Genomic DNA, 15,363 nt, shown 5'->3' on the forward strand with positions numbered 1-15,363 from the left:
TCATTTTATTAAAGGTCAAATCATGTCTCCAAAACATGAATTCATGGTGTAAAATTCAGATATGACTCAGTTTCAAATGCAAATGTTATTTTTGTTATGAACACCAGCAAAATAAATGGATTTCATTGTATTTATTTGTAGGGTAGGGTTCTGCCCATGTTAGAATTTGATGGGGGAGAAAGGGGAATCCTGATACTACTTTTCTTTGTGTGGTTTTAATTTTCAATGAAATCAGTCATCAAAAAATCAGTCATCTTCAAGTGTTTGGGATATGCCCGGTGCAAGGTTTCTCCAGTTCTGACGAAATACTTAGCATTCTTGAGCAGTTTTTCTTTTCTCTCCACCTCACTGTCTTTCCCCTCACTTATTTCTAGCTCCCCTTCAATACCAAACCTGTAAATGGGTGAGGTTTAGTGGGACAGCCATTTCTGGTCTTTTTTTTTTCTTTTTTAAGATTACTTAATTTATTTTAATTGGAGGATAATTACTTTATATATTGTGATGGTTTTTGCCATACATCGACATGAATCAGCCATGGGTGTACATGTGTCCCCCATACTGAGCCCCCATCCCACCTCCCTCCCCACCCCATCCCTCTGGGTTGTCCCAGAGCACTGGCTTTGAGTGCCCTGCTTCTTGTATCAAACTTGCACTGGTCATCTATTTTGCATATGGTAGTATACACGTTTCAATGCTATTCTCTCAAATCATCCCACCCTGGCCTTCTCCCACATAGTCCAAAAGTCTGTTCTTTACTTCTGTGTCTTTTTTGCTGCCTTGCATATAGGATCTTTCTAAATTCTTACTGTCTTTCTAAATTCCATATATGTGTGTTAATATATAGTATTTGTGTTTCTCTTTATGACTTACTTCACTCTGTATAATAGGCTCCTGTTTCATCCACCTCATTAGAACTGACTCAAATGTATTCCATTGTGTGTATGTACCACAACTTCCTTATCCATTTGTCTGCCAATGGACATCTAGATTGCTTCCACATCCTAGCTATTGTAAACAATGCTGCAGTGAACATTGGGGTACTTTTGTCTCTTTCAATTCTGGTTTCCTCTGTGTGTATGCCCTGCAGTGGGATTGCTGGGTCATATGGCAGTTCTATTTACAGTTTTTTAAGGAATCTCCACACTTTTCTCCATAGTGGCTGTACCAGTTTGCATTCCCACTAATAGTGTAAGAGGGTTCCCTTTTCTCCACACCTTCTTTAGCATTTATTGTTTGTAGAATTTTTGATGGCTGCCATTCTGACTGGTGTGAGATGGTCTTCTTTTTAAGATCTGACTTGGATTCACTGGAATAACCACACAACTTAAAATACATGCTTCTTCATGCCCTCCAAGGAAACATGTGGAAAATACAGTCTATTTGACTATGAAAAATTAGAAAATAAAGTCTGTTAGAACTTTGCAATACTTTACAAGTCATCTGGCCCAAACCTCTGATTTTAAAGAAAATGAGGCCCAGAGATTTTTTTCAAGGTTGCATCAGTCAGTTCAGTCACTCAGTTGTGTCTGACTCTTTGCGACCCCATGGACTGCAGCACGCCAGGCTTCTCTGTCCATCACCAACTCCTGGAGCTTGCTCAAACTCATGTCCATCGAGTCGGTGATACCATTCAACCATCTCATCGTCTGTCATCCCCTTCTCCTCCCACCTTCAATCTCTCCCAGCATCAGGGTCTTTTCAGATGAGTCAGTTCTTTGCATCAGGTGGCCAAAGTATTGGAGTTTCAGCTTCAGCATCAGTCCTTTCAGAGACTATTCAGGACTGATTTCCTTTAGGATTGACTGGTTTGATCTCCAAGGTTGCATAGCTTTAGCTCTAAAGCTAGTTTTTCACACTACTGCTGAAGCTCCCATAGGAGATGTTTAAATAAAGAAATGTTTTATGTAGATCAGAGGTACAAACAGGGAGCCCCCAAATTTTATGAAAAATTCTTAGAAACTTGGGTCTTCAGTCCTGAGCATCATGCAGCCTGCATTTGCTGTTTCAACTCGAAAAGGAAATATTATACTAGTAACATACTTGTGGATTCAAGAGAATACATTGTGGAAACCAGTCAGTGGCTAAATATAGTGCTGAAGCTGAGAATGAACTCATCAAGGAGGGGCGGGGCAAAAAGTGAAGGCGATGCTCTAGAAGCTATTCTTGGATGAACAGTTGACTATATCTGTGATGGGGAAAGGCCTTCTCATGCTGTTTATTCAACAGGACAAAAACCAGGGCCAAAACCATAGCTGGGAGACCTAGCATATCTGTTTGAACATATTGAAAACACCAAATAAATGTGTGTTCATTGTGGGGAATGACTTTCTCCTTTGAACATGGCATTGAAGTTCTTTTTAAGAGAAAAGAGCTTGTAGATTCAGCAATTGTGAAATAATGGAGATAGAATTTTTAAAATGTAGGTTTTAAAAAAGCCCAAAGGCTGATTCTTCATGATTACTAAATATTGCTGTGTTGGTTACTGGGGATGAATAGAATGGGATTGTGGTGGCTATGGGCATTGAAATTATTTTGGAAAAGATTCATGGAGGAGATGAATATGAAACAGTTTTGAAAGAGGATTAGAGTTAGGAAATGGTGAGAAATAGTGAGATTTTGTGATAACTTGGGTTAATGTTTCTGGAAAAGAAGTTGAACTGTAGAAAGATAAACTCTCACTTGTCAGTGACAGCCTAATCTGGTTTATTGTTCCAAGGTTGTCGATATCCTTTGGAGTGATCCCAGAGGCAAAAGAGGCTGCTACCCAAACACGAACCGAGGAGGGGGCTGCTACTTTGGACCAGACATTACCGCCAAGATTCTTAATAAATACCAGTTGAAGATGCTTGTTAGATCTCATGAATGTAAGCCTGAAGGGTATGAAATCTGCCACGATGGGAAGGTAAGCTAACAGTGTGGGTGACCTCCTCACCGACATCCCTCCCCCGAGGCCTAGTCTTTCTTTACAGGATGTGTCTGACCTCAAGGCCATGGGAAGATGTCTTCCCTAGTCCCAGAACAGAACTCCATGCTTTGGTAGGCAAGAACAGGAGACTGTCGGGTTCACAGAGGTTGTTTGAAGGAGGCTCATTGTCCCTTACCCCAAGAGATACTTGGTTTATTTCCCCGATCTTCCTAATCCCAGCGATAGAAACTGACACAGGACCCTAAGTACACACACAAAGGCTTTTTTCATGCTGATCGCAAGACAAGTCTCCAGTAGTGGGGTGAAGAGTGTCTGTATCCTCCCAGAACACAGAAAGGTGGCAGTGAATCTCCTTTGCTCTCTTTTACTTTTGTGCTTGCCTGTGCGGGACAGAGCCACAAAACACACCGCCCTTCTGTTCCCTGACTGGGGAGCTCTACCGAGTCCCTCACTGGGCACAGTTTGGCAGCAGCCACTGAAATGGAGTGTGTTCTCCTTCTTCAGTGGTGTCTGATAGGCTAGAGAGGTGAGGCCTGAGGAGCTGGTTTCTGGTCCCAAGTTGTCCTGTGGTGACCCCCTTTCTCTTAGTGAACAGCAGTAATTAAAAAGGAATACCAAATTTCATGGCCTTTCCTTCTATTTCATCACTTGCACTTTTCTTAACTCTTAATTCATTGGAGTCTCATCCTTTGCGAGATGGTAAGGCAAGTATTCTTAGGGTTTATTTGTAATAAAAAAAAAAACAGAGAAAAAAGCAGTGGCTTGTTTGAAGTGACTTGTGCATTCAGGCAAGACTAGGTCTAAAGCAGCTTTCCTGTCACTAACAAGTATTATGCTCCCAAGACTCCTCATCTTCCATCACACCCCCAAGACTGGTTCCTTCCCAACAGAGTGATCATGGTCCCTTATCTAGCCACTATTTCTCTGACCTTGAAGCACTGGTTTGATGGGGGCCCTGAGCCCTGTAAATCAGCCAGCTACAGACAAAAGGACTGTGATATTACACAAGTTTTATTTTGGATGCTCAAATATCACAAGGAAAGAAAAATAAAAGCTTTACCCTGCTGGAAAATTGGAATTTACAAAACTGAGCAGTAAGGAACTGAAATTGAACACAGGATTGCAAGGCCATGCACTGTGGGGATGAGTGGCTAGAAGTTAGTACTCATGGGGACAATGATTTAAAAACCTTACTTCTATTCCTGTGGAATCACAGGAAATCCCATTAGACTTTGATAATTTGTACGAATTTTGAACTTTGTATGATTTTTGGTTTTTAAGAATTAAGCTCTTTCTGATTTTATTGAAGGACCTTTTGAGAACTAGCTGTATGTGAACCTGACATTCTTTTTCTTTAACCAGGTTATTACTGTATTTTCTGCGTCTAATTATTACGAAGAAGGTAGCAATCGAGGAGCTTACATCAGAATGAGTTCTGGTACAACCCCCCGATTTTTCCAGTACCAAATAACTAGGGCAACGTGCTTCAGGCCTCTTTACCAAAGGTGTGTATACTCTAAGGAGCTTTCTGAACTCTGGTACTGGTGACCATGTAGAACCAGTCCAGAGGGCCTAAGAGCAGGCTTGGGATTGAAGAAAACAACTTACCTGTTACTCACTGCTATAAACAAAATGAAATAATTCCAGAAACCAAGTGGTGAATGTGCTCTTACTTGAAACCAAGAGCAGTAGTTCTAAAGCAGTCAGCATCCATGAACAGTCCCTAATTGAATGTAAGGAAAAGAAGGTGTCTGTACCTACCCAGTCCCATAAGCTCTCGCCTTTTCTGCCCCCAATCACAACCCAGTTGGCTCTGGCCTCCTTGTCCCTTCTCTACCCAGAAGTGTGTATGATGGAGTTGAGTGTGTCTCCCTGTGTGATGGCATTCATACCTTACCTTTATTTTCCCCCTTTGACATTATCTTTTTAATATTTTTGTATTCTAAAACAAATAAATTTGTTGTTAGGTGAGCTAAAACAAAGTTGTATAAAGAAAATGTTAATGATCTCTCCCAGTACTTCTCAGTAATTTTTTTCTGCAGAGGCAGCTGAACTTAATAGCCTGGAGGGGACCCTTCCACCCTCTTCTCCTTGCTCCCACAAAAATAGACGAGCAATTTCTCATTCAGTGAACTTAAATGTTGAGCACCTACTATATGTCAGACACTGTTTCAGGCACAGGTGATATTGAAATAAAATAGGCAAAAGTCTTTTTCATCATCAAAGCATATCCCAGTGGAAGGAGAAAGGCACTAATAACATACATACTTTTTTTTTTTAAACAGAGAGAATCACACTGCACAGTCTATTCTGCAACTGACTGTTTCCCTAAAGATTATATTGTGACTATCACTCCAAGTCATACATGTAGACATAACTCATTCTTTGTAGTAGATGCATAGTATTCTATACTATATGTGTGCCATAACAATTATGGATAGCTAAATCGTATTCAATTGATGGCCATCCAGATTGATTTCAGGGTGTTGTACTTAAAAGCAGTACTGTAACAAACATTCCTCTGTGTGTATATGTGTACATACATATATATACATATTCATAAGTTTTTAGTGCTTGTTCTAAACATAAAATTTAAAATGTGGGATTTATATGTTTGAAATTTTGCTAGGTACTCCAAAAAAGTTGTGACAGTTAACAATCTGGAAAACAGCATATTAATTTCTCTATATCCTCATTAATCTCCAATTTTATTACCCTTCTTCATTTTGACAAATGGATGGATAAAAATGGTAAATCTCATTATTTTAATTAGCATTTTTTTAGACAGCTGAGTTTATCCATCTTGTTTTTGGACATTGCGTTTTCTTTTCTTTGAATTTCCTGTTTATCATATTCCCCCATTTTATATTGGACTGTTTGTCATTTTCTAATAAATTTTTAGGAATTTTTTGCATTTGAGGGATGGAGGACTTTTACAGGCATGTTGCATATATTTTGTTGATGTCTTGGTATTGCTTTAGTTCTATGAAATCACATTTTTATAATTTCATTATAACTTTTGGATTTTCACCTGTGGTAAAAAATTGTCTCCATATTAATTATGTGTGTGTGTGTGTGTGTGTGTGTGTGTATAATTTAACAGTTTTGTTGATAGTTTGCTAGGTTAAAGTGTACAATCCAGTGATATTTAGTATATTTACCCAGTTGTGTAACACCACCATAATCTAATTGTTGAACGTTTGTTCCAGCCTGTAAAGACAACTTGTATCCATTAGCAGTCATTCATCATTATCACCTCCCTCATCACAACTCTAGTCAACTACCAGTCTGTTTTCTCTCTGTATAGATTTGCCTGTTCTGGATACGTCATGTAAATGAAATTAAATAATATGTGGTCTTTGTGACTAGCTTCTTTTACTTAGCACACTGCTTTTGGGGTTCACTCACATTGTGTGCATGTGCTCATCACTTCAGTCGTGTCTGCCTCTTTGCGACCCCATGGACTATATAGCCTGCCAGGGTCTGCTGTTCATGGGATTCTCCAGGCAAGAATGCTGGAGTGGGTTGCCATGCACTCCTCCAGGGCATTCCCTTTGTAACATGTATCAATCTTTTTTTTATGGCTGAATAACATTCCATTGTATCAGTAGACCTCATTTTCTTTGTCCATTTATCAGCTAATAAAAATGTGGATTAGGACTTCCTGGTGGTCCAGTGGTTGGGACTCTGAGCTCCCAATTCAGGGGGCATGGGTTTTATCCCTGGTTGGGGAACTAAGATCCCACATGCCACATGGCCAATAAATAAATAAATGAAATATTTCTTTTAAAAAGAAGAAATGTAGATTGTTTCTACTTTTTGGCGACTATGAGTAATGTTTTGAACTTTGGTGGACAAGGTTTTGTTATGCATTTGTTTTCATTTCTTTTGGGTATATACCTGAAAGTAGAATTACTGGATTATATAATAACTCTTATGTTTAATATTTTGAGGAACTTGAAAGCTCTTTTCCAGGGGGAGGCATGATTTTACATTCCCATCAGCAGTGTATGTGGATTCCAATTTCTCCACATAACCCTTGTTATGATCTTTTTGATTATAGCCATCTTAGTGGATGTGAGGTCTTGATTTTGATTTGTATTTCCTTACCTACCAGTGACTTTGAGGATCTTTTTGGTTCTTATTGGACATTTGTATATTGTCTTTGGAGAAATGTCTGTTTCAGATCCTTTTCCCATTTCTTTTTTTTTTTTTTGACTGTTCCATGTGACTTATGGGATTTCAGATCCCTGACCAGGAATTGAACCCAAGCCCCATCAATGAAAGAACCAGAGTCCTAACCACTGTACTGCCAGGGAATTCCCACCTTTTTTCATTCTTAATTGAGTTATTACACCTTTTACTATTGCATTGTTAGAGTTGTTTATATATCATATATTTGTGTCACTTATTAGATATTGTGGTTGTTCAGTTGCTAAGTCATATACAACTCTTTGCAACCCTAAGGGGTGCAGCATGCTAGGCTGCTCTGTCCTCCACGATCACCTGGACTTTGCTCAAACTTATGTCCTCTGAGTCGGTGATCCCATCCAACCATCTCATCCTATGTCACCCCCCTTCTCCTCTTGTCCTCAATCTTTCCCAGCATCAGGGTCTTTTCCAATGAGTCAGCTCTTTGCATCAAGGGGACAAAGTATTGGAGCTTCAGTTTCAGCATTAGTCCTTCCAGTTCAGGGTTGATTTCTTTTAGGATGTACTGGTTGGATCTCCTTGCAGTCCAAGGGACTGTCAAGAGTCTTCTCCAACATCACAGTTGGAAGGCATCAATTCTTCGGTGCTCAGCCTTCTTTATGGTCCAACTCTCACATCCGTACATGACTACTGGAAAACCATAGCTTTGACTAGATGGACCTTTGTCAGCAAAGTGATGTCTCTGCTTTTTAATACGCTGTCGAAGTTTGTTATGGCTTTCTTCCAAGGAGCGTCTATTAATTTTATGGCTCCAGTCACCATCTGCAGTGATTTTGGAGCCCAAGAAAATAAAATGTGTCACTGCTTCCACTTTTCCCCCATCTATTTGCCATGAAGTGGTGGGACTGGATGCCATGATCTTAGTTTTTTGAATGTTGAGTTTTAAGCCAACTTTTTTTACTCTCCTCTTTCACCCTCATCAAGAGGCTCTTTAGTTCCTCTCCACTGTCTGCCATTAAGAGTGGTATCATCTGCATATCTGAGGCTATTGATACTTCTTCTGGCAATCTTGATTCCAGCTTGTGCTTCATCCAGCCCAGCATTTCACAGGATATACTCTGCATATAAGTTAATTAAGCGGAGTGACAATATACAACCTTGTCATACTCCTTTCCCAATTTTGAACCAGTCCGTTGTTTCATGTCTGGTTTTAATTGTTGTTTCTTGACCTGCATACAGGTTTTTCAGGAGACAAATAAGGTGGTCTGGTGTTCCCATCTCTTTAAGAGTTTTCCAGTTTGTGGTGATCCACATAGTCAAAGGCTTTAACATGGCCAGTGAAGCAGAAGTAGATGTTTTTCTGGAATTCCCTTGCCTTCTCTGTGAACCAACGAATGTTGGCAATTTGATCTCTGGTTCCTCTGCCTCTTCAAAACCCAACTTTGTGCATCTAGAAGTTCTTAGTTCACATACTACTGAAGTCTAGCTTGAAGGATACTGAGCATAACCTTTTTAGCATGTGAAATGAGCGCCGTTGTCCAGTAGTTTGAACATTCCTTGACATTGCCCTTCTTTGGGATTGTAATGAAAACCGACCTTTCCCAGCCTTTGGCAGCTGCTGAGTTTTCCAAATTTACTGACATATTGAGTGTAGCACTTTCACAGCATCATCTTTTAGGATTTGAAATAGCTCACCTGGGATTCTATCACCTCTACTAGCTTTGTTTGTAGTAGTAATGCTTCCTAAGGCCCACTTGACTTCATACTCCAAGATGCCTGGCTCTAGTTGAGTGACCGTACCATCATGGTTATCCGGGTCATTAAGACCTGTTTTGTGTAGTTCTTCTGTGTATTTTTGCTACCTGTTTTTAATCTCTTCTCCTTCTGATAGGTACTTACTGTTTCTATTCTTTATTGTGTCTGTCTTTAGATGAAATGTTCCCTTGATATCTCTAGTTTTCTTGAAGAGATCTCTAGTCTTCCCCATTCTGTTGTTTCCCTCTAGTTCTTTGCATTGTTCACTAAGAAGACCTTATCTCTCCTTGCTATTCTCTGGAACTCTGCTTTCAGAGTTTCTTTCCCTTTCTCCCTTGCCTTTCTCATTTCTTCTATTCTCAGCTATTTGTAAAGCCTCCTCAGACAACCACTTTGTCCTCTCACATTTCTTTTTCTTGGGTATGGTTTTGGTCACCACCTCCTGTACAGTGTTAGAAACCTCCATCCATAGTTTTTCAGACTCTTGTCTACCAGAGCTAATCATTTGAATCTATTTGTCACCTCCATTGTATAATCATAAGAGATTTGATTTAGGTCATATCTGAATGGCCTAGTGGCTTTCCCTACTTTAAGTCTGAATTTTGTAATAAGGAGCTCATGATCTGAGCCATAGTCAGCTCCCAGTCTTGTTTTTGCTGACTGTATAGAGCTTCTTCATCTTTGGCTGCAAAGAACATAATCAATCTGATTTCAATGTTGGTCATTTGATGATATCCATGTGTAGAGTCCTCCTAGGTGTTGTTGGAAGAGGGTGTTTCTTGTGAACAGTGTGTTCTTTTGACAAAACTATGTTAGCCTTTGCCCTGCTTCATTTTGTACTCCAAGGCCAAACTTGCCTGTTACTCTGGGAAATCTCTTGACTTCCTGCCTTTGCATTACAATCCCATAGGATGAAAAGGACATCTTTTTTGGGTGTTAGTGCTAGAAGGTCTTGTAGGTCTTCATAGAACAGGTCAACTTTAGCATTTTGATATCAGTGGTTGGGGCATAGATTTGGATTACTGTGATGCTGAGTGGTTTGCCTTGGAAATGAACTGAGATCATTCTGTTGTTTTTGAGGTTGCACCCAAACACTGCTTTTCAGACTCTTGTTGACTACGAGGACTACTCCATTTCTTCTAAGGGATTCTTGCCCACAATAGTAGATATAATTGTCACCTAAATTAAATTTGCCCATTCCCGTCCATTTTAGTTTACTGATTCCTAAGATGTCGATGTTCATTCTTGCCATCTCCTGCTTGACCACATTCACTTTACCTTGATTCATGGACCTAACATTCCAGGTTCCTATGTAATATTGTTCTTTACAGCATCGGACTTTACTTGGCACCACCAGGTACGTCCACAACTGAGCATTGTTTCTGCTTTGGCCCAACTGCTTCATTCTTTCTGGAGCTATTAGTAATTGCCCTCTGCTTTTCCCCAGTAGCATATTGGACACCTTCTGATGTGGGGGGCTCATCTTCTGGTGTCATGTCTTTTTTCCTTTTCATATTGTTCATGGAATTCTCATGGCAATGGTTTGCCATGGCAGTGGTTTGCCATTCCCTCCTCCAGTGGACCACGTTTTGTCAGAACTCTCCACTATGACCTGTCTGCCTTAAGTGACCCTGCACAGCATGGCTCATAGCTTCACTGAGTTATACAAGTCCCTTCACCACGACAAGGCTGTGATCCATGAAGGGATTTTAGATATAAGATTTGTAAATTGTCTCTCCTATTCTGTAGGATGTATTTTTACCTTCTTGATGTTATTATTTGCAGCACCAAAGTTTTAAATTTTGATGAAATCAAATATATCTACTTTCTCTTCTTTGCTTGTGATGATGTATGTAAGAAGATATTGCCTAACTCAGTCGTGAAAATTTATTCTATGTTTTCTTCCAATAATTTTATAAATTATCTTTATAGATTAAGCTCTTACATTTGATTTATATTTGACTCATTTTGAGTTTATTTTTGTGTATGGTATGAGGTAGGGGTTCAACTTTATTCTTTAAAATACAGATATTTAATTGTCCCAGCAACATCAGTTAGAAAGACTATCCCTCCCCTACTTGACTGTCTTGACACACTTGTCCAAAATCAATTGACCATAAAGGTATGGGTTTATTTCTGGACTTTAAGTTGTACTCCATTGACCTATATATCTGTCCTAATGTGAGTGACACACTGTCTTGATTAGTAAAGATTTTTTTTAAGTTTGAAATTGGGAAATGTGAGTTGAATTTGGCTCTTCTTTTTTAATTGTTTTCCATGTGAATTTTAGAATCAGCTTGTCAACTGCAAAAATGCCCACTGGAATTTTGATAGGGATTATTTTGAATCTGTAGATCAATTTGGAGCTATTGCCATTTTCTTGACTGATTGGTTCTTTTATCATTATAAAATATCCCTCTTTATCTCTAGTAATAGCTTTTGTCTTAAAATCTATTTTGTTTACTGTTAATTTGACCACTCTAACTCTCTTATGGTCAGTGTGTACATGGTATACTTTTTCCTTTCAAACTCTTTGTATCTTTGAAGCTAAAGTGTGTCTCCTATAGACAACATATAGTTGTATCTTGTTTTTTTAATCCAGTCTCACAATCTGTTTTTTTAAATTTATTTATCCATTCACCTATGATGTCATTTTTGATATGGTTGGATTTGCGTATGCCGTTTTGCTTTTTTGAGGGATATGTGACTGATAACTAGTTTGTTCCTCTGTTCTTCCTTTATTGTAAATTTATTTTTGTAAATGGTCTGAGGTAGAAATTTAGCATCCAGACATTGAGTTAATTATGCTAGCCCCCATTTTAAAAAACTGTCCTTTTCTACCGAATTTTAATACCTGCTTCATCATATATATTGTACCCATATATAGTTAGCTGTATTTACGAAAATTCCATTATATTCTATTCAGGTATGTATTTGTCTTCTCTTGTGTCAATGCCTGCTCTTTAAGTAAGTTAAGATAAATTCCAGCATCTTCTATAGCAAGTCCCTCTGTTTTCCTTCTTGTCTTGGACATTCTCATTCACTAATTGTTCATGTGAATCTTTGAAACCAAAAAGAAAACACCAGTGATAATCCTTTTAAAATTTCACAAAACATGTGCACACGTACATATAAACACATTCACCACCTAATAATATGTTATGTGTGAGGTTAAGCAACTTATTTAATGTAGAATCTGGTAAGTGGCAACACAGTATATTAAAAAGAAACAGAACAGAATGACTTATGTAACTTTCACCTAACAATTATTTTCTTAACATAGGGTAAATGCTATTGAAAGTAGTGCCATCAGGATGTTAAAAGAGAGAATGATTTCACGAAAAACTGACCTCACTCGAGCTTTCCAACTTCAAGACCGCAATAAATCAGGTAAAAAAAAAAAAAAAATGTAATGCTTACCATTTCTTAACATACCAGGTTCTATACACAGTCATTTTCTTTGCTGTCTTAAAAGTTCAGTTTTCTGCTTTTACCAGTGAAGGATGATAGAGATAAAATATAATCCATTATATGCTTGGAAAAAAGCATATTCTTCCTTTCTAATAAATGTCTTTCAACTTAACAACAACCACCCTGAATTAGACTTCAATTCTGGTAGTATGTTAGACTAGATACTCTGGAAAGTTCTCCTGTTAAGAGACAACTAGATTCTAGAGGATGCAGGATTTTAATGCATTTACCAGCCTCACAGTAATTAAAATAAATCTCTAGGCTATATTTCCTCTCCCTGCTAGTGGATTTTTGAAGCTGCATGTTGGAGCATGGAGCAGCAAGCAAGCATTATAGGCTCGATTGTCTTGGGGGCAAATGCTAATATTGTTGTAGCAGTCAATCTTGGGATTAACTGTAGGATAGTAGAAAAGATGAGTAAGCTGAATTTGAGACTTCCAACATTAAGGCTAGATCCTCAAAGTGACCAGAGTAATCCTAGGTCTGTAGTGCCCTGACTCCTAGCAAGCAAATGCAAATCCATGTTCATGGGAAGTGTCCCTAATTTGTGCCACTAATATATCCAGAGAGTGAGATCAATTAATGTGAGGTCGCAACCAAAGATCCCCAAACAAACAAGGAGAGCATGAGTGAGAGTCAGCAGAAACAATAAGCAACAGATTTAGTTTCCTGAGGATATCATATATTGGGATTATCAAATGCAAAGTAAAAATTACTAGGAAAGAAAATGTTTAAAGAAATGAAAGATGGAGTCACAAGTATGCATTTTAAAATGATTTAAAGAATCATTTTTATTTTATATAGACATAAAAATAACTTGTTAAAAAACATAGCAAGTGGGTTAAATACAAGATTAGATATTGCTAAAAAAATTAGATTAAGAATAAAATGTTTGTTAGCCATCTGTATGTCTTCTTTGGAGAAATGTCTGTTTAGTTCTTTGGCCCATTTTTTGATTGGGTCATTTATTTTTCTGGAATTGAGCTGCAGGAGTTGCTTGTATATTTTTGAGATTAATCCTTTGTCTGTTGCTTCATTTGCTATTATTTTCTCCCAATCTGAGGGCTGTCTTTTCACCTTGCTTATAGTTTCCTTTGTAGTGCAAAAGCTTTTAAGTTTCATTAGGTCCCATTTGTTTAGTTTTGCTTTTATTTCCAATATTCTGGGAGGTGGGTCATAGAGGATCTTGCTGTGATTTATGTCGGAGAGTGTTTTGCCTATGTTCTCCTCTAGGAGTTTTATAGTTTCTGGTCTTACATTTAGATCTTTAATCCATTTTGAGTTTATTTTTGTGTATGGTGTTAGAAAGTGTTCTAGTTTCATTCTTTTACAAGTGGTTGACCAGTACTAAAACGACATTTCTCCAAAGAAAGACATACAGATGGCTAACAAACACATGAAAAGATGCTCAACATCACTCATTATCAGAGAAATGCAAATCAAAACCACAATGAGGTACCATTACACGCCAGTCAGGATGGCTGCTATCCAAAAGTCTACAAGCAATAAATGCTGGAGAGGGTGTGGAGAAAAGGGAACCCTCTTACACTGTTGGTGGGAATGCAAACTAGTACAGCCGCTATGGAAAACAGTGTGGAGATTCTTAAAAAACTGGAAATAGAACTGCCATATGACCCAGCAATCCCACTTTTGGGCATACACACTGAGGAAACCAGATCTGAAAGAGACACGTGCACCCCAATGTTCATCGCAGCACTGTTTATAATAGCCAGGACATGGAAGCAACCTAGATGCCCATCAGCAGACGAATGGATAAGGAAGCTGTGGTACATATACACCATGGAATATTACTCAGCCATTAAAAAGAATTCATTTGAATCAGTTCTAATGAGATGGATGAAACTGGAGCCCATTATACAGAGTGAAGTAAGCCAGAAAGATAAAGAACATTACAGCATACTAACACATATATATGGAATTTAGAAAGATGGTAATGATAACCCTATATGCAAAACAGAAAAAAGAGACACAGAAATACAGAACAGACTTTTGAACTCTGTGGGAGAATGTGAGGGTGGGATATTTCAAAAGAACAGCATGTATACTATCTATGGTGAAACAGATCACCAGCCAGGTGGGATGCATGAGACAGTGCTCCGGCCTGGTGCACTGGGAAGACCCAGAGGAATCGGGTGGAGAGGGAGGTGGGAGGGGGGATCGGGATTGGGAATACATGTAATCCATGGCTGATTCATATCATGTATGACAAAACCCACTGGAAAAAAAAAAAATAAAAAAAATAAAAAAAATAAAATAAAAATAAAAAAAAAAATAAAAAAAGTAGAGATAGGTTTAGTTCCCTTAAAATGTATAGTAGTAGCTGATCATGTATAAGTCATTTGAGAAGACAATAAAATACATTTTAAATGTCAAAAAAAAAAAAAAAAGTGAGTGTATGAAACGAGTATTTAGTAATTTTGTTTCAGTTTTTTGCTGTGCTGGGGCTTTGTTGCTACCCACAGCCTTTCTCTAGTTGCAGCTAGTGGAGTCCACTCTCTTGTTGTGGAGCACGGGCTCTAGGGTGCATAGGCTTCAGTACTTGTGGCACATGGGCCCAGTTGCTCCATGGCATGCGGAATCTTCCCAGACCAGAGATCAAACCCGCCTTTCCCACTGTAGAAGGCAGATTCCTAAATAGTGGACCACGAGGGAAGTCCCCCACATCCTGACTTTTAATAGTTTTATTTAGATATTCTATTTCTTCTTTTTAAACATTGTTTGAAATATGTCTATTGATACAAATTCATATAGCTCACAATTCGTCCATTTAAAGTGTAAAATTCAGTCATTGTTAGTGTGTTTGGAGAGCCAGACGAGCACAACCACAGTCAATAAAAAAAAAAAAAAAGAAAGAAGGGGGGTTGTGGGGAAAAAAAAAAAAAAAAAGAATAAAATGTTTAACATACATCTAATCAGGGTCCCAGGAAGAGAGACTGTAAGAGAGAATATATTTTGCGTGATAATGGCTGAGACTTTTCCAGAATTGTTGAAATAACTCATACTCACAGGTAAAGAGGAACAGTGATTCTCAAATAGGA

General features: G+C 38.4%; 1 protein-coding gene across 6 annotated transcripts in view; it reads left to right on the forward strand.

The window, feature by feature from the left end:
* Positions 1-15,363, forward strand: part of PPEF1 (protein phosphatase with EF-hand domain 1) — a 143,534-nt gene that overhangs the window by 121,287 nt on the left and 6,884 nt on the right. For all 6 annotated transcript variants that reach the window (XM_043459289.1, XM_043459293.1, XM_043459291.1 and 3 more), the window contains 3 exons: positions 2,717-2,902; positions 4,289-4,431; positions 12,117-12,223. In XM_043459289.1, coding sequence (XP_043315224.1) covers positions 2,717-2,902; positions 4,289-4,431; positions 12,117-12,223 — 436 coding nt within the window. The remainder of the gene's footprint in view (positions 1-2,716; positions 2,903-4,288; positions 4,432-12,116; positions 12,224-15,363) is intronic.

This window comes from Cervus canadensis, chromosome X (genome assembly GCF_019320065.1).
Source record: "Cervus canadensis isolate Bull #8, Minnesota chromosome X, ASM1932006v1, whole genome shotgun sequence".
NCBI lineage: Eukaryota > Metazoa > Chordata > Mammalia > Artiodactyla > Cervidae > Cervus > Cervus canadensis.